This window comes from Cottoperca gobio, chromosome 5 (assembly GCF_900634415.1).
Source record: "Cottoperca gobio chromosome 5, fCotGob3.1, whole genome shotgun sequence".
Taxonomy (NCBI): Eukaryota; Metazoa; Chordata; class Actinopteri; order Perciformes; family Bovichtidae; genus Cottoperca; species Cottoperca gobio.
In genome coordinates this window covers 8,815,837-8,843,762 of record NC_041359.1, presented here as the reverse complement: position 1 = coordinate 8,843,762, position 27,926 = coordinate 8,815,837, and the positions used below count along the sequence as shown (strand labels likewise).

At 41.3% G+C, this 27,926-nt stretch overlaps 1 protein-coding gene across 1 annotated transcript in view; it reads right to left on the bottom strand.

Annotated features, from left to right (window-relative positions):
- Window positions 1-27,926, bottom strand: part of magi1b (membrane associated guanylate kinase, WW and PDZ domain containing 1b) — a 135,017-nt gene that overhangs the window by 41,078 nt on the left and 66,013 nt on the right. Inside the window, 4 exon segments of the mRNA XM_029430826.1 lie at window positions 525-607; window positions 1,564-1,789; window positions 4,625-4,867; window positions 8,575-8,694. Coding sequence (XP_029286686.1) covers window positions 525-607; window positions 1,564-1,789; window positions 4,625-4,867; window positions 8,575-8,694 — 672 coding nt within the window.

Below are 27,926 nucleotides of genomic sequence, written 5' to 3'. Positions count from 1 at the left end.
CGAAGCTGTGGGGCATCGTGCTGTGACAAACAGCTGAACGAAAGAGCAGAGCAACCAAATGACTGCTCGCTATTTTCCGTGACCCAACACTGACACCTAAAGGCTGCTGTTGGGACCACTACGCTTGTATAAACATCTGTGATTTGTTCACAGCAATGTGTAATAAGAAGGGAAGAAAGCTGTTTTCTAACCCATCTTTTTGGTCAAATCTAGTAAAACTCTTCTGGGAAACTAGAAACTAGTAGATTGGACACATATGTGAAGAAGATCTTACACTAGTTCCCTTTATTTACTCATAAACAGGTGTTTGCTTCCGATAGTCCTTCAATAATAAAGTGACAGTACGGGAGCATCCTGTATCTTTACACTTGACAAAGAAGACACAAATATAAGAAAAGCGTAAAAGTAGGAATTCCTAAAGCCCTGTTCAACATCGTGTCATACAGGTTTGTGTTTGAAAGAAGTGTAACACATATGCAGAGGATTTGACATAAACAGGTAATCATGATCAAACATGAACGCACCATCATCTTCACATTCTTCCAGGGGTTTCTGAGGCTTGTCCATGCACCGAGGGTCTATCCAGGAGGTGGTCTTTGTATTGTGGCTAAACAGAAAATACACACACAAAACATTAACATAGGGGATAGAAATAATGAGAAAAGTCCTTTTATCCTCACATCTGGTACGCAGCAAGAAGAAGACAGGATTGTAAGACTATAGAGCACATTTTGAGATGAAGATTTGCTGGTTTGTAATGAACTGAGGGGCCATTTAGTCAAATAACACTGGTCAGGAGATTTTGGAGTCAGAGGTTGTTCTTATCTGGTAATGACATTCATAAAAGAATCAGTGCCTTCATAACAAGTTGAGTCAGAACATAACAGCACAAAGAAAACTCAAAGAAATCTAGTATAATCTGTTTGAGGAAAAGCTCTAAAGCATTTACTTTATTAACAGACAGCAGCTTGTGTCCAACATAAGTCTTTTATAAATCACTGAACCTGTTCATAAATGGACAACAGAATAGCACAAGATCAAAGCACTTATTAAAGATGTAGCTCGTTGGCACCGCGATAACATGTGACCAGGGCACTGTAAGCAGTTTACCTGTGACAGAGTTCTTCCCAAAGTTCTGTCACTCAGACTTCATCTCCCATATTGTTATTCAATCTATATGCCTTAATGTTACATGCTGAAGAAATTCACTTTTTCTTGCTTTATGCTCCATTATGTTGTTTGTGACTGCATTACATTTCCACACTTTCTAAAGCTTTTAATTTGTGTCCTCAAAAACATTCTATAAATCATATTAAGTAGAAACATGGACTGAATAGGTAATCATACGAAAGCCTGAGAAATATTATTTCTATACCTGATGTGCGATAACAAACTGGAACTTGTAAATTATGCGTCCAGACTTTCTTATCTGCAGAACATTCATTTTTCATTTGAAAATGGTTCAACAATATGTCGTATATAAAGATGCACATATGCATGCAAAATAACATAATAATATAATATATATATCAGCTCTTATTTCGAGTGTAAAGAGATACGTACTCTATATAGTAGACCTCTCCGTTCTCGGTGTAGGCCATCTCCCAGTTGTCAGGCAGAGGTCCCAGAGGATCCTCCGGGGGAGGATGGCTCAGGTTAGAGTGTGTCTGCTGATTGCTCTCCGTGGTGGCCGATGGTGAGGGGGTTCTCCCAACGTAGGGCGGGTCACTCTTGCGGGGGACGAAGGGGCGCACTGAGTGATGAATCTCGTCTAATTCACTCGAATCTCCTAAAAGGATTTAAGGCAAACATGGCTTGGTGTTAAGAACATGTTGGTGAAAGGATGCTGAAAACACTTTCAGGAACAAAAGAGGAGCAGAGGAAACTGTTTGGGTGCCACGAGAGGAGCCTCAAAACTAAAAATCCAACAAAAAGTGGCCTTTGAAACTTCAACTTTGACCGCTGGAGATGAGTTTATTTCTAAGGAGCACTAAATAAGGTTTCAGCCGGGCGGCTAACATGAGAGACTGTAATGTATGATGAAAAACATTTTTTGAAAGGAAGGAAGGAAGAAAAAATGAAACAATGGAAGAGAAAAAGCGTTCAAGAACAACAACTTTGAGAAATCTCTTTACCTGTGCACTCTAAACTCTTCCAAGATTAGAAAAGCCTAGTTAAAGAACCCAAGAACTTTGTAAAGCGTTCACATCTAGTTTTCACATCTAGTTTTTGACTAAAATCACACGACTGTGTTACACTTCTTACAGCTAAAGACTGCCGAGTGGGCCGTTCACACCTAAAACCACGGCCTCTGAAGTGCAAACACCTACCGGTAGTTTCCTGTTATCTCATTTTCACACTCAAACTTGACTGTCACCCTTTAGAGCTCGCACAATCACAGATGGCAAACAAACTACTTTCTAAAAAAAACACATGGCAGAAACGGCTTTATGGAGTCAACCTCCTTACAATGTCTACTGACCTACTAACACACAAGAGGAGATAAGAAGTAATGTTATTCAAATCATACATTAGAATTAATCAAATCGAATGTTCCTCTAAATCACAAATGCCCTACCAAGTACTAAGGATATCATTTAAAATGGTTTCATAAATGGAGGTTGCTCAGTCATTCACCCTCCGCTGCTTACGGCCAGAGGGCACTATTTTACATTTTTGGACTGCATGGATACAGGCAGATGTAGTCAAACCCAGAGACCACTTACTCACCAATCAAACAAGCTCTTCTATTCTGCAGCCCCTCACCACACCGACGTGCTCTTTCTCCTACTTTTTTTTATTCTTACCCTCCTTCACAAAATACAATCCTGCTTTGCTTCTCCCCCTCTCTGTCCAATGCTTTTCAGACGTGCCCCTTTCCCAGCCACTCCCTCGTTCGCTTTAATTTCCTGCTACCTTGTCTCCACTGGCATCCCCTCCCACTTTATCTACCACAACTATTCCATTTTTCTCTCCTTCCAAACAGAGCTGCAGAAAGCAGGATCACATTCTAGTGTTTTACTCCATGATACACAGAACACAGCATGTTCTCAAGCTGCTGTTGAAGACGGCTCTGCAAGCAACTGTCTGTGTACTCACTGACGTCAGGTCTGTTTGTTTTAAAGGTGTCCACAGCAGCTAAAGGAGCATGTCAGTCACAATGTAAGTTCTGAAAACATGGAGTGTACTAGTAGTACAGCTAGTAAAAAAAAAATGACAATAAACCAACGATAAGTGACATGCAACCAGTCACATGATTAGTTGTAGATGACAGAAGCTGGTAAAAACCTGCGTGAGAATGTAGACAAGGCGAAGCTAGCTAGCCTGTACACACTGCGTTTGCCAAATATGGCACTTCATATTGGCTGTTGCCTGTGTGAAGATGCCACATTTAATTTAGTTTGGAGTATAGTACCAGCTATGAGGGCTGTTTTCGGTATCCAAATAAATCAAAATTGGGCATGCGTCCATTGGAGACTGAATACTAGTTACACCTGGCTCAGAATGTGTTTCAAATGTTCCTGGAGTGACTGTTTTGTTATTGAATTTCAGCTCAGAACTCACTGTGTGAAGCTGCTTAACAGAATAAATGAACATCTGTGCTCAACCAAGCAGCCAGAGAAAAGGAGTGTGCAGGCGGTTTAGTAGCCCAGTTTGAGTACAGGCTTCAAATCAACTGAATTTGCGAGGATTAGAATTCACATTGCATTTCACTGCTGCATGGTCTAAGTCAGTGGTTCCCAAAGCGGGGAGCTATTACAGGGGGGGGCGCGGCAAGGCTTGAGCCCTTCTAGAATAACATGGACAAGTTTGTGACAGTGCTCCCAGGGGGGGCTCGAAAATATTATCTACAGAAAAAGTGATACATTTTTTGAGCATCTTTTAATTAGTTTGGAGAGTTTCATTATTGATTCACCTGTCAAATATCTTCAGATTAATGAGTTGTTTAGTTTATGTCACAAACAGGGACAAATGTCTATCACAAGACAGAACAGTCTCTTCAAATTCAAGTTTGACAAAAACTCTTCAAGTTTTGTCTTACCAACTCTATAAAACCCCAATGGTATTTATGTAAAGGGTTATTGCAGCTATTTACTGTACAAGTCGGGGACCTGAGAGGGATAGAGTTATAAAGAAAAAAGGTGGCCAGATATTCTGGCTCGAGTCCCTAGCATGGGTCAACACCAAGAACTTGGAACATTTCCCACAATGCAACTGGATAATGTATATCATTAGACCCTACCTGACTGGTAAATTCCCTTGCCTTTCAAACTTTTCAGTTTGAGAGTTACAGAAGACGAGTAACGCTCATTAATAAAAGTAAACTGAACATACCGTGTAAATTTGTGGAGTCTTAAATATATAAAATTACACAAGCAACCAATCAATACAATAATACAGATTACAATAAAGATTCTTCTTTCTACTATTATGACTTTACATCATGATGAAGCACATGCCTGCTCACTGACCATGTCTAAATTGCGCTCATGTCGTGGTCGTTGGGACTCAAGCATTAGCTAAAAACCTGTGAAGACATCTATTCCACTGTCCTCTTATTATCCATCCAGATACCATTCCCTCTCCTCTTTCCTCCCCTTCTTCCCCGTACAGGGGTACGTACCTGTAAAGCTACTGTTCATGTCAGGGAGGTCCTCGTCTTCCTCCTGCTGCTGCTCTCCAGGCCCTATTCCAGCATTGTGCATGTCATTGTAGGACTTGGAGCGTCGGGGAGTGGAGTGCTGCGAGCCCGGCAGGCTACCACTGAGCCCGTCTGGCAGTGGGGCATCACCGCCGCTACCGCTACTGCTAATCACTTTCCCACCGGGGGGCTGCACCGGTGGCTTGGGCGTCCCATAATAGTTACCTAGGCAACAAAAGAAGGAGGCATGGATTAGAAGAAGACGGAGAAAAAAAGGGTACTTTAGGAGGAGGGGTCGAAGAGGTGTGTGTGTGTGTGTGTGTGTGTGTGGGTTTAGTTGTAGCCTTTGTATGCAAATAGAGAGACTGGGTTTGTGTGTGGGACAATGTGAATCTCTGAAGCAAAGCTAAATTACTGTCATGTTTGACCCAAATAAAGTTCTGACCACTTTGTTTTAACTTACCATAAACTAATGAAGGTTTTTCTTAACTGTTTCTCAAACAATATTACTTTATTTTTCACTATTTAAGTATAAGTTTAAACCAAGAAATGTTTTGTATTCGGTTAACAAGAACAGTTGTAGTTCATGAAAGACATTTAGTGAAGCAGTTTGCAGCCAAATTGTCCTCCAGTGCCAGTACCACATTTCAGCTAAACGGACAGTTTCAAAGGCGAGAGAACAAAATATGCAGAACTGATTTTCTCTTTTTTCACAAACTGAGTCATTCCCATCCAACTGCTAGACCAGACAGACCTGAGCAGACTGTACCATCTGAGAACCTGAATATTAAGCCAAATATAAAGCCATCATCTAAACAGCATTAGCATCAATTATGAAGGCGAGGGAAAAAAAGAGTGTTCTCGTACAGGTGGCGAAATTACAGTCAAAAAGATAAATTGGCAAACTGCAACTTAGATGGGAAATGTACCTTTTTCAAAGCAAACATTTTGACAGCAGGAAGAGCCAAGGGGTAATTGATAACATAAATAATGACTGCCATGTCTGCCAAAAAAAAAAGGTTTGTAAACAGTTTTCAAAAGTTTTTCAATAATAAAACCTGTCAAAATATTTAGAATGGACCTAAAGTGCCAAAACATTTTTTATTAATATGTACTGTATGGCCCACAGATAAGATCATTTCACAGTTGATGTCTGACAGAGACGCTTGTATACAGAGGATGTATAATTTGAACTTTAGAGTTAATTAAACCTACAGTCAAACACGATGATGAAAATATTCAGGATGTTTTTTTGATTTAAACTTCTACCCAAAGACTTACAAAGACTTCACATAAAGACTTAAACTGGAAGCTGGTTTAAACACTTTGTTTGGTCATTTCAGTCATTTTTCAGTCGCATCCTCATATAGTCCAAAACAACATTTTGTGTTCCCAAAACATAGTATCCTCTCAGATCACAAACTGAATAAAACTAAGTACTAATTGAAATATCAACCATGTTTTTACTGACTATACACAGGCACGCAGTTGCAAGCCAATTCTGCAGAAAGGATTTGAACTGTGCGTCTAGCGAAAGTATGTAGAAGCCTTTAAAGTGACGTAGATATGTGAAAGCTTCTGGTTTCCTCTGTAGAAGTGGAAGTGAGAAAGCTAGTTGCCAGTCAGGAGTCCAGTGGCCATGTTTGCCTCTACTGTCATCAGAGGGAGATCCATTGTTATGGAACAATGAGCAAGCTAAGTGGACACAGCAGACACTTAATTAAACATTATCTGACTGAATGGAGAGGATACATGGTAGTGTTGTTGTTTGCAGTCCTCCCAGTGCGTCAGTACTAGTGACTTTGGTTTATCAGTAAAGTGTTGTGCGCTGTATGTGACACTTACTTTTTCATAGATGCATTTATGTTTTTTAAGCTTTTTATTGGATGGCGAGCATGTGGGGAAAAATGTTAAAAAATAATTTCTCCAACAAGAAAACAGAAGATATTTTTTCTTACACGCTGTCCTGATGTGTGATGAACTGTAGCGTCACTCTAAACTAAAGAGATTTCAGTGGCGGGAACTTGTTTGATTTGGAATCATCATTTTGCTTTGATTGGAATGTCTAATGTTTAAAGACCGTTTACAGATTTACAGAAATTCTAATGTTTTTGTCCCGAGCATTTACAGGCTAGTAGGAACGGTGATCATTGCGGACTTTTCAAACCCTCAGAGACTTTTTTTTTTAGTTTTGGCAGCTAGAAAGAAGCACATAGTTAGCGACTGTGTAAATAGTAATGACTACACACTGGATAATGTGTGCTGTACACTGTGATTAGTGTGGCGAAGCAACTGCCAATCACTCATTACGACCTAAAGACCTTTGACCTGACCTAAAAGGCTTATGTGTCTGTGTCAGTGCGACTAGCCTGCCGACCCAAAACAAATCAACCTAACACGCTGCCAACTGCCTAGTCCCTCTATGTCTAACACCCACCACATCAATTTTTCACGAATATACCTTTTCATGAATATATGTTTGCTTACAGGAAAGACGAAGCATTTTGATAGCAACTTTTTCTACTTTCAAAGTAACTTTTCTCGTCTACTTTAGCCAGTGTTTTCCAATATGTCCCAGAGCTACTTACAGCCAAGAGAGACAAGAGGTAAACATGTTGAGGAGAGCTGTCTGACCTACATTTATGGTGAACAGAGTGATAGCAATAGCGGTGCATACCAAACAAGCAAGAGAATTTGAATTTAGCCCTTTAAGAAAAACCTGCTAAAAATACATGTCTTCTTACTGCACTTCACTGTGATGTACTGAGGAGACTCTTTGTTCAGACACTGTCATTCTGCAATGGATTTTTGTCAATGTGATTGTTAAATGTCAATCCAAACTAAATCTAGAGTGAAGAACGTGCTCTTTGACACAAAGGAACTGACACCAAAACTTGACTGTGGCGGGGGCAGGCATGTGTTGAGAGTGAGGCAGAGAGGAGAAATGGTTTCCTCCTGCTGTGCCCCGTTGTGTCCCTGTCCAGGAGCAGGCTGATTGACCCGGACAGGGACACAACATGCCCGCTTGCTGACGATGTACCATGGGGTGGGAGAGCTTAAGCCCTGGCTAAGTTACAGAGGGAATGGTTATTTTCTGACATGCAAGCTGGCACACCTGTCCAAAGTCAGGTTCAAAGCCATTAAACAATTTAAGCATGTTTACTTATTGACACAGATAACGAGAGTAAAAGTTGCGTCTGAGAAATCCTACTATTTTGTATGTATTTATTTAATCTAGTGTAAATCCTGGGTCAAATGTTCTTGTTAGTTCTCATCATATTTAGTCAACCTCATCCAGTTTTAGATGACTAAAAGTCAAAATCAAATAACTCTTATGTTAGTCAAAGAAAACCGTAACTATTTTAGTGTAACGGTGGACATTTCAATCTTTTTTAGTCATCAGACCACATCGAACATTTCAGTCCATCCAGTCCTAAATATCACCTTGTTTCTTTCTCCCAAGCCCTGCTGCAAGTTACTCCTGACTGAGCTCATTGTGTGCTGTGTGCTTTATTTTTAAACTACATTTTAGACGATAGACATCAACGATATTGTATGTTGATATAGTCAAAGTTAGTGTTTAATGGCGTCGGTGCCGTCTCGTCATCGTTTTGTCTTAGTCACGGGAAAAAAGGGTCATTGACGAATATATTTGAGTCATAGTTTTAGTTAACAAAGTTAACACCGACTCCTACGTACAGCCACTAAAGATGTTCAGTACATTTGTGTCATTGAAGGATTATGTGAGTTTGAATGAAAGCATCTTACTTTCAGCTATCTCTATGACAGCGAGCCTTGTTGTTGAACACTGAAGTTTACTGTTGATGTTCTAGATATCTGAAACCTATAAAACTAGCAAACCCCTACAAAGTTGTTATCCGTAGAAGTTACATACAATATCATGCAAGAAAATACCAGATTTTCTAACGTACCATCATACGTTCCAATCTCCAACAGGGTCCCACTCTTCTCCAACTCCAGGAAGTCCTCTACTGGGAGGAAGTTGTAGTCCACGCCAGACACTTCTCCGTCACGTGGGGCGCGGGTTGTACCTGGACAACAAATCAGAAAGGGTGGGAGTTAGCAAACTAGCATGAATAAAAAGGAATACAGCTGAAGATTTCAGGGGCAGCTGGGGTGTAATAAATCACAGGAAGCATTGCTTTCATCTTAGTACTTGCTCTTAGTATTTGGACTTGTTTTTCAAAGACACAGCATCTGAAAACTGCTTTAGCGCCCATTCATTCGTACTGACTCCTTTAAAATGTCCAGGGTTCAAGGTAAATGATACAGGAGATATAAAGTGTTCTGGGATTTGGTATTAACAATGTTATATAATAATACAAATTCATAAAAACTGGTCAAAATAATGTGATTGTTTGCTATGATCTTCCTTCACAATGGGGGAGAGTGTGAGGTATCGTAGCAGCACCTTAGTGGGATCCTGCCATATGTGGGGGGGAAATAGAAGTATGCGTGTGTGTGGTTTGGCATGTAGCCTGTGAGATTTTAGCACTTGTCGTTAATGACTGCTGACAGTTGGCCAGTGTGGCGTCAATGGTAAACAGTTTAACAGCTGAGACAATAGTGAGATTACAACACTGCTGATAAAGTTTTGTCTTTCTTCAAATCATTGAATCTTTGCTTCACTAGTGCACATTTCTGCACTATTGTCTGACTAGGAATGCGCAATATATCGTTTTTATTTTATGGTCATCACTATTGTCAACTTGAGCAATGAACAGGTTGCACATGCACTCAGGGAATTGGTGTTAGTTGAAAGAGAGTCTCAGTAGACAACTGCAAAAATATGTATCCATCTAATTTTATTGGTGTGTTTTGTGTTCAGTCCAATGTTCAATTTGTTCAATACAATATTGTTGGAAATAACCTTTAATTTTTCTTATTTAAGAAGCAAATTGTTCTATTTTAACAGTATAATGAAAGCAGCAGGAAGGCAGAACTGAGTACACTTTAGTATCGGTTTATTTATAGCATTTTTGTGATATTCAACATTGTTATGTTAGCATATTTTCCTCATATCGAGCAGCCGTGTGTCTGACTACGTTTTTTTGCTAAGTGTCTCACTCTCCACTGCATTTATTGTGTCCTACTACAAAAAGAAAAGTATTCTGTCAGTGGCTTGAAACATGCAATAAATGCAAGCATCAAGACACTGCTCATGGCAAATAATCTTTCTCATCTTTTTCTGACAGACATCTGTTTGCCGACAACAGAGGGCGTTCCCTTTTTTTGTTACCTTCACTTGCCTTCCCTCTCTTGATGTATCTGTCTTATCTCCCAATCACTCTGTCTCCAGTGGGATGGTAAGCAATAAGCTGGTAAAAATAGATGTGTGGGGATAGGGGGAGAGGCTCCCACTGCAGCCACGTTAGGTGACACTGGTGATAAATCACACATGTGTAGATCCTAAAGCTATGCAAGCATACCAGTACATGCAGAAAGGCTTGTATGTTATCTCTGTTATTGGGTACACCTACAGAGGGCAAATCTTCCTGTTTATCACAAGCATTCATACTTTACTTCCAACCTCCACTATTTGTGACCAGATACTCATGCAATCAGAGGAAATTGATCTACAGTCAAATAAATCCCCTCTGAACTCTAACAAGCAAACAGCCATTCCCAGGCCTTTTACAGAACGTCAACCTTGGAGAGTCCTCAGCCGACTGTCAGTTCACTTCCCACACAAAAGTGGCCATTGACTGGACTCCATTTAGACACTGCTCTAAGAAAACTAAATAGGAAGTGGAATTGTGACCTTTCAAAAGGGATGGAAAAGCAGAGCATTGGCTCAGACCCAAGTGTGAGACACTGTCATCGCTATAGGCCTAATTAATTCAATACCCACCACAAAAGCCCCATTGACCAAGCTGTGAAATAGAGTGAGAAGGAAAGACAGGTTGGGTCTGAGAGACGTTCAAAGAGACCTCAGCCTAGAGTTGGGATTGGATGAGCCCCACGACAACTAAAATGCAGAGGAAGACAGTGAAGGAGTGAGACTACCAAAGCTAAGAGTTAGCATAATCCAGCTACTGGCACACACAATGAAGCCTTGAAGATTTGCTGTGAGGGTGTTCGTCTAGTGCTGGCTGGCTCGCGGCTTAACAGCTTCAACATCTTCACCAGCTGAGATAGGTGGGTGGGCGTTGTATGACAAAAAAAAATCATCATTAGCAATTCAGGAAGATGATCAAGGAAACAAGTGTTGCGATATTGACAGTCGAACTGTAGCACAAGGAGCTCAGAGCCACTACTGCTGCAGCAAAACACATGCACGCATGCCCAAAAGAAACCCAGCAAATGTACCACTAGCCTGTAACTGTGTAACACACAACAATAAATGCTCCAGGACTGTATGTTCTTTAAAAAAAAAGAAAACAACAACAAAGAAAATAAAAAATGAAAGTAATTCATGTGTCTTCATGCATCATGCCACTGGGTCTCTGCTGTTGCTAGGGACAACCCATGAAGGGATAGAGAGAGAGAGAGAGAGAGAGAGAGAGAGAGAGAGAGAGAGAGAGAGAGAGAGAGAGAGAGAGAGAGAGACAGAGAGACAGAGACAGAGACAGAGACAGGGAGAGATGTAAGGAAGTTTGTCCTCCAGTGATGACGCAGTCCTCTACTCGGTCTCCTCTGGCTTCACAACTCCCTGTTTCAATTCCATGACAGAAATACGAAGTACCACGGAGGCATGACTCAAAGGCCTGGTCCGTATGAGAAAGCATAAATGATGCATGCACAAGAAAAATGAGAGTGGGAGAAGGCTGGAAAGAACGGAGAGTGAGAATAACACTTGGAGTAATCAGGATTACATGGACTACAATAATCCTGACATCAGACTAAATACATTAGTATTCTTAACAAACTGCTTACATAGGTTGCTTACAGGGCTGGACATTAAAGGTCATTCTTATTAAGCAGCATGTAATGTATGTAACCTCGAACCTTATCTTTCTTTCTCTCTTTTGCCACAGCAGCATATCCTTTTGGCTAACATTGTGTAGATTCTGTAAAACACGGTACTTTAAAGTATTCTTCTTTCAAGTGTCAGCAATCTGTTTCTTCTGTAAACATTATCTCAACCACTGGAAAGTAAATCATAGTTCGTTGAGCAGATAGGTTGCTTTAATGTGTCACAGAATGCAAAGAAAAATTAATTAAAGCATATAGACAGAGTACAACATTTGCCCCATTTACCAGCCAAATGCTGGTAAATTATGCAAGTGGCTAGTAGATTTACATTACTCACCAGCCAAAACAAATCAATGGTAATGTATTGAGTAATTAGTCAAATTTGAACATGCACTAGCCACTTGGCAGGTGGACAAAAAAGTAAATTTTGCACCCTGCATACACATACACACACACACAACACAGCATTTCACATCAATCCCTTCATCAAACTAATGATTAAGGCATTAGGCAGTATTTCTTGGAAGGCTTTATGTTATATTAGATAATAATATATTGTGCAGGTGTTCATGTTATTGTGTCCACCCCCTGTACGCAACACAGGAAAATATTCAAAGCTTAAGTTTGCTGTCAGCGTGGTGAAAATGTTAACTAGCAAGCCAATTAGTCTAGCATTATTTGATTCTCTATAGAGGAGCAACAGACAGTTGGGAGGCAGAGTACATAACTCTACTGCTGCATATAACGAATGAAGCATATTGTGAAACTGTCATGTATGTAGCATATTCATTTGGAATATTTGAACAATGATGATTTAAAACGGCAGTGACACAGCAGCATATCATTTAGAGTACTGACTAAAGCCTAAAAGGGTGTTGGAGCCCTCAAAACAGCAGGAAAGTGATCTGCTCTGGGAAAAAGCGAGAGACTAGTGCTAGTGCTATATGTAAAATCTGCTTTCATACTGGTTGAGGGTTTACTACATACTGTACATGTGAAGCCGGGTGTTCTTCCTAAAGATGAAGGCTAACCGTGATGTGGACATATATGAAGACTCTACTCTGCCCCCCTCTCTCTATGTCTATCCTCTTGCCTGTTCCTTCACACGGATGAGGGCGCAATGTTGAGCCACCCCCCTCCCTCTGGGGAGCAGAGAGGTGACTCAGATACCAACAATCCCAGAGGGGGGATAGAACTCATGTGTATGTCAATGGCAAAGTTACTTTGGCTTGAAATGGTACAAAAAGGGTTGTTAAGGAAACACCTCATGTTATAATCAGCAGCTGTTCCACGCCCTGCCACCCACACACACACACACACACACACACACTCGGGAGGAGGTGGCATGGTCTGGGGCTAAACGGGAGCTGTGGGTGGAGGGTAATCACTTAATGGAGCTTTATGCACCCATCTCCTCTGCAACACACACACATACACGATTTCATTACCATAACAGCCACAGTGGGAGAACGGTCCTGTCTATGCTGTGAACCACCTATGGTGACCAGATTAGACCCCTACAATAAGAGCAACTTAGAGCTCAGCACCTCTGCACTGTATCTACAGTAAGTCAACCCTAAATAACCATGATGTGGCTAGGGCTACAACAAAAGGGAACCACCGTGTTACCAAGACTACCTTCATCGTATCAATTATTTCTCCCTATATTCTCAGAGTGTTATCATCCTGATTTTGTTTATGTAATTTCATCATGCAATAGCAACAATTCTTTGTTCTCTAAATGTTTCTCATTGTTTGGTCAGACATTTAGATATTCAAGCATTAATGCGGCCATAATTGGCACTTGGCCAGTGGGAAGTAGCTTTGAATGAGTCTCCAGCGACACAGTGAGAGTAAGGGCACTTTCAGACACAGCACTATGGCAAAACAACACAAGGGAAACAGGGCAGGGCTGGGAAATACGGAGAATAATTACAAGATTTTGATGAAATGCCTCGATATCTATCTTGTGATGAAATTGACCATTGACCAACGTTTTAACAATTATGATTTTAAAACGACAGTCAGTTTGAAGGCTTAAAACATCAAGACAGGGTCCACTGGATTATACTCTTCTCAGGCTGGATTGCCCAATTTAGAAAATGTATCATGACGACAAGCATTTTCTCCTTTGTATAAGCTTTAGGGACATTTTTAATATGAGGTGTGCCCCAGGTGTTCATTCCTAAATGTACCAAAGCTGCTACTATCATTCCAGTGCTAAAGAAGCCAACAGGATTAGAGTCCCAACAAGTATTGCCTTGTGCCTCTCTACAGTAGTCATAATGAATTGCTTGGAGCAACTAGTCATGGATCACATACAATTTAGTCCGTCCATCTCCTCCAATCCCTCATGTCGTGTTATTGCTCCAGCTTCCTCAGCTTAGTCTCCACACTCCACAGTCAACATCTCTAACACCAACCTACCGAGCCCATTGCTATTCATGCTGTGACTGGCGTTATCAGCAGTGGTGGTGGTAGCGATAGCTAGTGGGGCAGGTGCAAAGATAATACTAACTTGTTTATTAAGGGGATTAAAACAAAACAGGTGAAAGTGGACTGTAAAGAGGTCCATCCTGACAGAACCTCACTAGGTATCAGCTGTAGGAAGAGTCAGGAATATCACATTTCTCAGTGTGGACCTTACTGAGGGATCTAACCTGGACCCATGCTTGCCATCTTCCCTGGCTAAGAAGGTTAAAACACTTCTTGCAGCAGCTGAGACTCCCAACCCTAATCTCTGTGTACATTCAGAGGCACCATAACAATTGAATGAGTCACTACCTCAATATCTGGTATGGGGCCTGCAGCGCATCAGACCTCAAGTCACTCCAGCACATAGTGAGGACAACAGAAAACAAATTCAGTTCTCTGCATCCACAAAGCTTCCTGTATTATCAAAGGATCCCTTTCATCCATCCTACAATTTAAAGATCCCTCCTCCATCTAGTAAGAGGTTCCATAGCCCCCCAGTGAAAACAGCAGGGCAGAGAAACAGTGTCTTTCCCCAGGCTGTTAAGCTTCTGAACTCCATGACCTCCTAATCAACTAGTTTCCTGGCTAACAATGTCTAACCGGTAAAGAAAGTCAGTCCGAATTCATCTATAAATTAATGTGGGGGATTCTTACAGTATCTATTTTCTACAGCTGCTTTATGAAAAGCTTCTCCTTTAGTTTATGAAATCCCTGCAGCATCTGAAGGCGGCAGGACACATATGTTGATAAATCCGCAGCCTCTGAGAAGTGTGGCCAGAGCGCAGTGCCATTTACATACGCCGGAATGCTCGGTTCTAACTCTATATTCTGCTTTGTTATGAAGGAGACTCGCCACATCATGCGCCCGTTTCCAACTTTCTTTTTACCAAAGGTAGCGTCTTATGTTTTAGCCTTGAAACACATTGCATACACATTGCATACTGTGTAATATTTATAACTAAACTATGCAACCATGTACGAGGGGAGATACGTTATAATTGTTGATAAAATAGCTTTAGTCGAATATAATACAAATTATACAATTAAAAACTACCTGATGGAAAATCATAATCCATCTGTCTTTGGTTGCAGATCTGTGGTGATGCGTGTTCATGTCGTGACGCTCTGAACCATCCAAACCATTTGAGATAAAACTTTCCATTTGTTAAGCTGTCGTCATCATGTTTAACTGATTGGCACAGCTGTTTCAGACCAATGAGACCAGTGAAGTGACTGGCTGAGAGAATATTTAATAATTACCACACCCGCTGATCTATATTCACCTTTAACCAGCCCTTTTTCACATCGCGCTGCTGCACATACATGAACCTAAATAGAAGGTAGTACTGGAGACGCCCACACAGTATGTGCGCCTAAGACCACCTTGGTATGGACATTTATTTTGAAATTTCCACTGAGGGTAGTACTCATAACCGTGCAGCACTTTGCAGCTCATTGATATTTATCTGGTCAGTATTGAGGCTGTATAGCTTCTTGAAGGCTCTCCATTTACTGTACTTATTGAATCCATTAAAATATCCTGAAAGCTTTATGGAGCCACATGTTTTTTCCAGAGTAGGCGGACTAAACCAGAGCTAAACGTGGATTGAATATTAAATATTATAGCCAAGCTTGAAAACGTTTCCAAAAGGATGCTCATGTTGCTCTACTTGGGTACCTGTTTGCTAACTCTCCAAAACTACTTGGCAAACATATTTTATTTCAGGGCTTTGATTCTGCGAGTTGGCTTTGGAGTTTTTCTGACGCTTAGTGGTCATACATTTAATATTGCATGGACAAAACACACCAACTAGATCATACATAGATCAGAATTACACATGTAGTGTTTCTGTTGACATGTAAAACATGCTACAAACCTACTTAATTCAAATGTTAAGTTTCTCATTTTTATGAAACACAATTGGCCTGCAGCAGTATTTTGCCATTTGAAAAGAAAAAAGGAGCACTCTGGTGACACCGTGACCTTGGAACTGTCGATCAAAAAATCTCACCCCCTCCCCCCCCCCCACACCATCTCAGGATTGGGTTTATCAGCTACAGAGAGCATCTGGTTACACCAGGATATCTTTCAAACCACAATCAATACATGACAGCAAATGGTCACAACCCTCGCTGTGACCTTGGACTCCCCAGTTTGTCTACACTGTCACTCAGTTTGGAGGATCAATATCAAATTGTCTCCTTTCTGTCATATTCCCATCATCCCAAGTGAGTTAACTGAGGTGTTTAAGGTTCATATCTTGGTTCAAGGACTACAATGCGGACAGTAGCGTCATGGTTTGTATTTTCGCTTATTTTGCCATATTGAATGCCACAAGCAAACATCAATAGCAAATAGTTTGTTATTCCAGTCGGTTAGTTATCAAGATGACAAATCTATATCTACAACTAGCTCTGCTAGAAAGCCTGCACTTTAGAGTTCAAATAAAAGCCCAGACATCCATTTCCTTCTCTCACTGTACATTGTATCCATGGGTCACCTCTCTAGCTACCGCTTAACAATAGTGAGCCTTTTAGTCTACCTTCATGGGAATAAATTATAGGTAAGAGTGTTTGTATGTCTTGCATTGAACAAAACACCCACATGCAATTCCTGGAATAAGCCTCATGATTTAAACACCGTAAAACAAAATGGATTGCTTTAGTGCACTTAATATATGGAAGATCTCCACCTCTTCCCTCTTCAAGCACAACTAACGCTCACTGCCAGACAACTCCAAGCACCTCATCTATATTTAATTGATGTCGGACTATTTTAAGGGAGCTTCTGCCCTTCTAGTGGCATGATAGACTCAGACTAAGGTTGCTGACATTTGTGAGGGCAGAGGACAACACTAACATTAGATTTGAGAGTACAATGACGTTATATGAAAGACCAAAAGGACTACATTATTCAATTATGCATCAATGAAACATCTCCCACAATCCGATGAAAGACTGAGAGGTAAATCATGATCACTTCAACTCTGCTAGATTTTTTCAAGAGGACAGGACAGAAATGCCAAAAGGAAAATGCACTCAGCTTGGCAACAACCGAGTTTAAATGACAGAGGAAAACACATGGTATTAAAATTAGCCATCATTTTTTTAACACAATGGCATCAAAAACACAGGAAAACTGTGAAAGGAGGCTGTACAGGCATGCACACAGCCACAACCCAGCATCTAAAAATAACCATGTGTGAAAAATCTGTTTATTTCCAATGCTTGCGTTCCCCCAGAGCAATAGAGCACTCTGGGCCTGCATATCCCTCAGGCTTGCATTTTAGCTGTGACCTACATTTAATTCCCTCCACAAGGACAATGTTGGGCTTGACTCCTTGGACGACTTTGGGTATATAGCCAGGAGCCGGGGAGTTATCTTGCTTGACATCTTCATTGGATCCAGTTTGGTGGTGTAGTTTGACATTTTTCGTAAGACTCTCTTCATCTTCCTTAAATTTCACCGCTTTTTTGAGTTTGAAAGATTCAAGTGAACCAGAGTGAAATACAACTTTCATATTAGTACCAGGTTTCCTCCTCCTTTTGCGGACTCCAAAACAGTCACAAAGCTTTAGAGAAAAAAGAGTGAACATGACTATATGATGATTATCCCAAATAAAATAGGGATCCAGGTGAATGTGTCAAAATATCCTTGACTGTCACTGTTCAGAAAGTGAAAACTAGTTCCTCAATGGCAAACTGTAGCAGCAATCCATATTTACATATCTTTCTTCTTGGAGTAAATAATCAGATTAAAAGACGCCTTGAACAACGCTGCCAGAATTGTTCGTCTTCCATGGTGAATTCTTGCTTTAAGGTGCCAACATTAACCCACTGTGGCGTCACATAAAGTGGCAGTACCGCAGAACTATGTGGTAAAAACACAAAAATATTAACTAACTTACCGTTTGCTGGACTAACTAGGAGGACCTTGTTCTCACCTCAGGGCTCCAAAGACTTGGGGGCAGTATCACTTGGAGATTGCTCCACCCAAAACCAAATTTTGTCAACATGCACAAGCAAAGAAAATGTAGACTGACAGGTGTGCCTGTGCAGCTCGGATAAGGCGCTAAGGGGGCGGGGTATCCCTACTGAAATGTAAAGTTGAAATAACAAAATGTCTGTGAAGATGGATAATAAGGTGATTGTTATTATCAACCATACGAAGGACAAAATGGTTAACTAACTTGGATTTATCTAGAAAATGTCTTTGTTGAGGTTACCCGAAATCGAAGTGGTTAGGGCATATGCTACATGGGCGCAATGCCCTGAGCGGCGAAGTCACCAGTTTTGAATCCCGGCTGGTTGGACAATTTGCTGCATGTCATTCCCTTACTCTCTTTCAACACATTTCCTGTTTCTCTCCACTATCACTATCAAATAAAGGCATGAAATGCACCCCCACCCCAACAAAAGAAAATATTTCTAAAAAAGAAAAGGAAATCTCTTGATCTGAAACTGATGAATGTTCATCTACTCCGCACCAATCACAGTGACCTCCTCACACATGTCGCTGTGTCACTGCTGATGACAACCGCATCATCCGTTAGAAAATCAAGACCAATAGAGTTAATGCAGACATACCCTGGACGTCACACTGTACAGTTATATTTTGTAATATTGTGCACACTGCAGCTATTTATGTGCAAGGAATTAGCACATCTTTGCAGCATCTATCCAGTTTAATAATGGTTAAGTTATAAGCCGTCTCAAAATTCCTGGAGCCATTTAAAATGACTGTTATGGAATCTTAGTTTATTTTTCATTATGAACCACTACCAATAACATACTCTGTGAACCGTCTCCCAGTCAGTTAAACCTGAAATTACTTAACATAAAAGGAAGGGAGGTGACTTAACTAAACAAGTCAGTCAGGCTCTTAAGAAAACACACCTACCCAAACATTGGACATTAAGGAAGTGCATGAACGCTCCACCTCTCATGTCTACATAAGCTAAGCAAACTTAGATACTTATGAAGTTTGCGTGAAGATTCTGATCATTTCAAAAAAAAATATTTGACCCTGGACTGCAAACTTTACAGTTTGTCAAAAGCCAAATGATCCAGACAGTCTTTTCCATCACAATCCATCTTTCCATTTGAGGCAGGCCTTTAGAGTATGCCCACGTTACACCAACAGACTTCAGTATGACCTAGATACAAATGGTCTTCTAAAGTCAGAGGGTTCAGAGAAACGACATGCACGGTAAGGTGGAAAACACCTCTAATGCAGAGCATTGTGGCTTCATTTATTGGGCAATTCAAAATGCAGGATTGAAAACAACACAAACAAAACAAGGGGGAAAATATGATTTGTTTCAACATATTGACCATGGTCAATTTATCAGTGCCATGAGTGAAAAGTAGGCCATCATAAATGTGTTTAGTAATGATTAATTAATTAATTAATTATCATAATTGTTCTATTAATGGTCCCAGCTATTCATATTTGGCTTGTGTGCTGCCATTCACATCATTCAGGACAGTAATTTAAAGTAGTTTACAACTGGAAACAATAGCAACACTCACAACGTGTGACAGTGTTTTGGGAATTTTTTGTTTTGTATTCTAAAGTGGATAAGACACATGAATCATTGACAAACAGAGTTAAATTCATGCTGTTATCTGCAAAGCTTGACTCAAATATTCATGAGCATGACCCAGTGGATAGCACAGGCAACTCGTGGTGCTCCCTCCCTCTGCTGCCCTCCCCTGCATGGCTCCTGTCTGCTTCTTTTTCACTCCCCCACTTCATTCTTTCTTCCTTTCTGTCAATGTTTTGTTTGTTCTCTTTTTTTACTGGTCCTCTCATTTGTTCCAGTCATTCAACTCTGTAACACCAGCAACCCTCTCTCTATTTTCTCTCTTTAAGCCACTATTCATCTCCGTCTTATATACAAAGAATATTAAGGAAGTTAATAGCACAGAGTCCCCCACCCAGCCTCTGATCCGCTTATTTATGTTTTCTCTGTCTCCAGTATATTTGGCAGATGTGATGAGTGCCTGTGTGGCCGGGTAAAAACTGTTCCTGCTTTCGGGTTTGACTGCAGGACAACTGTGGTTTTTCTCAATTTGCCGACTGAGTCCTGCCAAAAAAGCCCAATTTTGCCGCTCTGATGTTCATGACGTCATGTAATCCAGAAGTACAGCAAATAACTGCCGCTTCATTCCATTTGGCTGCCACACTTATTGAAATGACCAGTGATACAGAAATCCAGATGTGAAGGATAATGAAGATTATTTTTATATTTAACATACAGTGAAACTCGAGTCAAATGTTTGGGGGGGTGACTAATTTGATTAATACTTAATATACTGTATACTACTGAGAAAATTAATAAACAAGTATAAACTCATTGATGCCAATTTTGACTTGATACTGATGGACTCGTGATGGACTCAAGATCGATGCAGTAGAACCATAAATATCTTCTTTTTTATTCCATGCATTCTTCCTTCTTGTCAAAACCTGAAGCCTACATTACCCACGATGGTACGATGGTGAAACTGATGTGGTCTGTCGTTTGGTGAAGTCCAGGACGACTTCAATAAATATGTAAATAATTTGAACACTTTCAAAATGTATTTGTTCAAAAATAATTTGGATTGGGGGAGTGGTGGTGGTCTTTAAAAAAACGGAATGCTTCCATTCACATGATGGGTATTGACTGAAGAAGAAAAATAGGTATCAAACAATGTACTATTGGTATCGACATCACTTTAAGGGTGCTAGTATTTTTATTTTGTAAACAATACCTCGCCCTAGATGCAACCCTAACAGTTGGGTTGTGTATAAAGAGGGCAGGTAAGGTCACTTCTTTCTAAATCCCCACTCCTGTAAACAGACTTTGATTTCCCCTTTAACTAAACAAACTGATATTGGTTGGTCAGTTAAAGAAGTTTACACGGGTTAGACATGTTACAGTCTGGCTTATTCTACTTTAGAATTCTCTGAGGCACGATGTGTACATTCCTCATCTCTCCGTCCGTAGTCTGTGCACGTCTGACGTGAGAAAGTGGAGCGATGGGGTGAAGCGGTGGGCCAATGTGATATGCACGCTAACAGTCCTGGCTCCCTCTCTAATAAAGATGGGTGCCTCAACATATAGCAAGCAAATGCTTTCCCTTAGTCTTGGCTGGATTAAGTGAAAAGAGAAATTGCCCCGTGCACTGAATGCTGCTTTGAAATGAAATGTGATGACTGAGTTACATTAAAGGCAGGCCTAGTAGTGGATTGAATTAGCCCGCTGTATGTCCTTCAAAGGGTCCAGTCATTTCACTTCCCCGTCAAACTCATTGCATGTATGCCTACTATATTATCCTACACAGAAAGCACACCATACAACTGTAAAAAAATCACAATGTAGCACATTTTCTCAGTAAATCAAACAGTCATAACCGTATTTGGCTGGTCATGTTGGATTTAACGTAATGTCTAGTTTGCTGGAATAAGTGGCCTGTAAAGAATATTGTATGTAGCTGGTGGATGATAATAGAGGCACAGCATCGGGTAATGGTCCTGCCTTGATAATCTGGCAACATTCACAGACCCAACTGTTGTGCAGAAGCTATTACAGAAGCATTTCTCTAAATCTCCACAATAAACATGCTCTGATGTCAAGCGAGCCAGCTAGTCCACATTTTCCAAGAAGATGCTGAGGCATGTCTTCATGGATGATTTTCAAGACACATGCGCCCCTATGTACGTGCACACAAACACACACAAGCGGAAGGCTAGCAGACTGCTGTCACATTCCCAAACAAAAACAGATCCATCCACCATCTTCGCTACAGCTTGCCTGCCAGTGCTTCCTTTTTTTTTTTGGGGGGGGGGGGGTGTGACACACACACACACACACACACACACACACACACACTGCAGGAGGGGTGACTGGGGTTTGTCAGCTCGGCAGGGGGATGGAGCCATCTGTCCCAGTAAAGGGTTAATCCAACCAAAAGCACAGGCCACACATACCAGCGTTTTCCAGTCCTCAAATTTCTATCTACATTCTGGCTGTGTTTTTTTCTTTTCTTTTTTTTGCGCTTTAGTTTTGTGGGGAATAGGAGGGGTTATCGTCTGTTAATCATCCAGCCTTACGGACATTCCAACCATCCCACCTGATTCTACAAACCCCAAAAATCTCAGTCCTCCCCATGTGGTGGTGGCAGGGAATTAAACATTACAAATGGAAGGGGGCAGTTTTAGCTTTGGTTTTCCAATGATTGAAACGGATGCCTTTCATTTGGGATGGAGTGTTTTGTGTCGGGGGGAGGGTGTTTTCACTGCTCCGGCTGGCTGAAAGAGGCTTGCAATGAAGAGACTATTCACACAGATAAACGCTCACACAACACACCACAATGAGATCAAAACAGGCCTTTCTCTGGACCTGTGACATGTTCAATATTTTCCCTTAATAAGCAATGCTTTCAGCTCTAAATGATTCCTTTACAGTCTGAAGACCGGGGGAAGAGAAGACAGAGAGAGAGATTAGAATAAGAAACAAAAAAACCTGAAGGGCTAGTAGTGCAGTGTGAAGCTAAATCAGCCAGAAACCTGCCTGAAAATGCCCCCCGCACACACACACAGCCGGCCTTTGTCTTTTTATTCCACCCAGAAAAAAAGCACCATGGGCAAGATACTACCTACAGCAACATGGCAATGGAAAAAAGAGAGGTTTTAAAATGATACATTTAGAGGGGCGGGGAGGGAGTGGGGATGTAGGGAGGTCATCCAGACATGAGATGGATTGAGAGGGAGAGAAAGAAAGAGGGAGGATGAAGGAGAGGCAGAAGCTAATCTTAGCATCCTAGAAGCTCCAGACAGACAGGCAGCGGTTTGCTGCTGGAGGTAATGGCTTCCAATATGATCAAGCATGTCAACAGATCACACAGCCTTAATACAGCCATTGCAGAGCTGGAGTGCTTCCACCAAAAACACACATACTGTACACACAGTAGGAAGTGACACTTTGCGCACACACACACACACACACACACACACACACACACAAAACCGGGACAAACACACGCAGACGCACGCACACCTGAGAGAGACAGACAGACGCAGACAGACAGACACAGCTTCAGTTTGACCACAACACATCAGCCTCCATTACTGCCATCGATGTGCCTCCGTCTCCCTCGCTCTGCTCCGGATGCCTTCCGCCTGATGCACAGCCATCCTCACCGCCTGCCTCTCCATCGCTCCCCATCCCCACCCCCAACCATTAAATCACAGCAACCCTCAGCGAACCCTTTCTCAAAATGAAACGCAAAACAAAATACCTCAGTTAGGGAGCCTTTGAGGGGATTATTCTCCTTCTCCCTTACAGTCCACAGAACAACACCACGTCGACAGGAGACAAAAAAAATCCAATCAGGTGTGGATGAGTGGAAGAAAAACCAGTGCAGATTCACATTTTCTTCTCCTTTCCACCCTCCCTCTTCCTCCTCCTGTGCGTCTGTCCTCTGTCCAGCTTTGGCTTTGTGATGCTAAGCTAATAGGAGTTAAGCTAAGCAGCATCCACACATTGGCTTATAATGTGCTCCGTCTTATACCCACACACCAATGTTCGGCTTCTGCCTCTCTCTCTCTCTCGCTCTCTCTCACTCACTGACTGAGCCCCGCTGTCTCCCGTCTCGCAGGCACCCACATGCACCCGCCCACCTCCCCCCTTCTCCTTCTCTCCCTCTCTCTCTCTCTCACTCCCTCCCTCCCCTTCTCTTGGCTGTTCACCCCATTCTTTCTTGTTCTCACAGATCCCATCAGATTATTTTTTCGCTTTCGCCACACCTGTTTCTTTTTTGCCCTACCTCAGACACTGATTGTCCTTATACACATACACACACACACACACACACACACACACACACACACACACACACACACACACACACACACACACACACACACACACACACACACACACACACACACACTCTGGGTGTTTATCAAGTTCCATACAACTCATCCTTGACCAAAATGTGAAGAGGACAGGAGTCAGGGGAAGAATCCTGAAGCCAAGTGTGGAAAAGTTTAGCTCTGTTACAAGAGCTGGGCAGGAAGGCATGGACAAGAATAACATTTAAGCTGAATAAATGTAAATGTCCGACAAAAATTATGCACAATTCCTACATCAGCAATAATTACAGGTGTTTTAACCCTGGCAGATGAAGGGTATACATGGGATGGTAACAGAAAGCAACCATAATATCAGTGGGAATGAGCAAACAAAAGAAGGATGCTTAGGATTCATACAAGATTCAACATAAGATATTGACTAACCAAAGAAACTAATTGTGCCGAGTCAAACTGACCAGCTGGTACACATCTGTGGATGCACAAGTTAAAGAAAAAAAGGCAACTCTGCATGTGTTGGATTCTTTTGTTATGCTCTATGGTCAGAGGGGGTTGGGAAACAGCAGTGAGAAAATGCAAAGGCAGGAAGGTCAAAGGTCATGTGATGTGCCATTCTCTGCCAGATACCCCTTAAATGTGTCCCAAATCCATACTTTATACTGATTCTAAGCAGGAATTGTCATAGGAAAACGTACAACATTAAGAATAATAAAATAAGTTAGTATGCATACTAAATTTGCTTGATTTTTGAGTGTGGTGTTGACGGACATTTTTGTTCCAAAATGCAACATTATTATGAAATAGAGGAGTAACACGCAGCTGGGAAAAGTTAAACGAATGTGGGCGGCAGTGAGAGAACTCCACAACTGGAGTGTAAATTCTGTGGACAAAATTTGTCTTTGCTACTTTTCCAAATTTCACATTGGCAGCAAAGCAATTTAACAGAAGTGCCGCACCACATATTCTCTAAAGATTTGTACACTGTATAGTTTATAAACTATAAATCTACAGTGTACAAATCTACTATAATATATACTATAACTATAGAATATAGTTTGGATTCGGAATGAGCTCGTCACTCTTAGTGCAGCAGTGACAAAACCTGCCATGTCAGGGTTTATAGGTGTAACTTTCTGATCATTTTGGAGACTGCATTGTTTTATACAGAGAGGTGTTTCTAATATTTTGTCCAACCTCATTGATATGAATAGGGGATCAAATATTAGTAATGCATATCATTACATTATTTCGTTCATGCGTTTAGGTTTTGTTTGTTTCAGGAAAACTGTCAGTATTTTAATATTTCCAAATTGTGTGTTTATTGATTGTCCAGATGATCATCCACATTTAATTGTGCCATTGTCAGACTGAAAGGCATCATTATCTGCAAACTCTTATAACAGGATAGTATGAGCTGCCATTTCTATAGATGGAAATAAACTATTTTCCATTTGTCAAAACAGAGGCACAAAGAAACATCCACATTTAGAAATACATCCTATACTGCCTGTACTGAGGCAAAGGCATACTTTACTCAAATTACCTCCATGCCTACCATCATGCATTTGTGTGCAACAGCGATCAAGTGTTTCATTACAATAAATTGTGTGCAAGTGTGTGCGTGGGTGGGGCAGCGGGGACTATGATTCTGGGGGACTCCACCCATCATTCACTCCGTTTGACAGCATTCCTTTGACTTCTCCTAAAGCTGTTAGCTATACAAAAACCTTTCCCACCAGAATCCATTCAGCTCCTATTGTGTCCTTCACAACCTCCCTCTGATCAACCTGCAGCATGCTGGGATCCCCTAGTCCAAATGTAATCAAACTGATACTGGGGGTGGTGTTGGACTTTGTCCCTCCCCAATAGATATGTATGTGAACCGGGTTTTAAACATTTCAAAACTTAAATATTCATAAAGGGAAGGACAGTAGAAATATGACACACACAGGGAGTCACATGCACAAAGCTCAGATTTTGTCACACAGAAGAGTGACTTCATTCTCTGCTCAGGACGACATTACTCCACTATATCTTTACATAGCAAATAGTTGTGTTCTGCTATATAAATGAATGCCATTTATAGAACATTTTACACTTTGGGAAATACATTTATTAGCTTACTAGCTTCATATTTAACAGACAGATATAGGACATGTGTCAATCTTCTCATCCAACTCTCGCCAAGAAAGTAAAGATGTGTATTTCCCAAAATGTTAAACAATTTCTTTAATTAAAAAAACTATAGACATATCATTTTGTTTCTATCAGCTAATAACACCCATATAATAATATACGCTTAATGAAGGAAAACAAGCCCATACCAGTTTGTATCAGTAGCCGAATAAGTTGCTTTGCTGAGGGTGGCTCCTTTCTTTTACAGTGTCCCCTCAGGTCAACAGCCAATCAGTCCATGGGTTCATCAACTATTCCCAAGAACTAGTTTTTATTACAAAAGTTGTATCCAACTGCCATCACGTCAGCTGTAAGGTGAAGTCCAATGCAGAACTAAGCAGACTTGGCTTTCTGATAATGTTATTAAACTGAGAACTGGTATAACAGGAAGGATCTGTCATTGAAAAGACACATGCAAATGTGCTTACCTAACGCTGACAAAAACAACATTGTGTAATTCACATCAAACAGAGGAAAGGAGTATTTGACTGACATACATCCTGGTCCTGCCTGATGAAAAAAAGCCAAAAGAGTCTCAAGTTCACGTCTAAATCTTCCTTTAGCTTTCTTTTCCCCATCTTGATTTACCACCTTCTGCTGTTTAGGAATGGCACAGTGAGTGAGTGTTCAGGTGACACAATGTGATTTCATATGTGGATGCAACCAAACCAGCACTAGAAATGCTGCTTTTGTATAAACTGCAAACGCACACAGACAGAAATGTGGCCGAATCAGATAGCACAGTGAATTTGCATACCGCCACACAAGTCATACATGTGTACATATGTTTACGTTAGCTTGTCCGGCTAGCTAGAGCCAGCGTTGATTTGAGAGTGTGAGTGTTTTACGCATCTCTCCATTCCCATTCCCTTTCTCTCTCTCTCTTCTCTCCACCCATCCCCCCTTCTTTCCCCCCTCCCACACCCAAACTCCACCCCACCCCCATCTCCATCCCCGCGGCTTCAGCCCCCACCTCTCTCCGAGCCGTCCTCTTAGCCTATATACGGGTCGTCAAATTGTCTGTGCTGCTAGCCCCGCAATTCATCACATACGCACGTGAACACCCCTCTGCAGACCCCCTCGCTCATTTTTAGGAAGTAAACACCAAACCATCAGCATCACAACAACCACAGCAGACAATACTGCTACTTGCCTAGATGCAGGAGAGACCAGAGCTCCCTTTTTCAAGGCTTGTAGACACAGACTGCTGAGCTTTAAAATCAGGTACGAGTCTCTTCGTCTTCTTGCCACTGCTCCGATCAACTGGCAGGAAAAACGAGAGAGAAAGAGCGATACAGAGAGAGCAGCAGTGGCAGCGAGAGGACGAGAGGCAGCGGTGTCATGAGTTGGGGGGGTCAGGAATGAGAGCAGGATGGAGGGTTGGTGGGGATAATGGGAGATTGGGAATGCTGAACGTGCGGACTGGGGTGACCACAAGGGAAGCCGACGGACGCCTCAGCAGATGGGGGAGGGTGAGAGTGCTGTGCTTCATATTTTAACAGGGTTAAGGGAAACAACTGACTTTTTGGAGATGCGAGTGAGGAAACTAGTTTAAGTTTACAATCAACTTCATGAAACGTGTACATCTTAAAAGAACTACCTGGAGGTGGACGGGTCCGGTTAACTTCACTGATCTATACATACTGATTCTCCAAAGTAGCTTTACATTGTGTTAGTTATTTATCTGGCTGTCTTGTTATCGTTTATGTTAGCTACTTTTTTCCCTTTACCATGTATAAATATAATTCCTCAATTTAAGTGTTTTAATTGCAACGTGTAATGAGGTCGAACTCAATGAGTTGCCCAATAGGTTTGTCAAGAAATAATGTTTCAGTG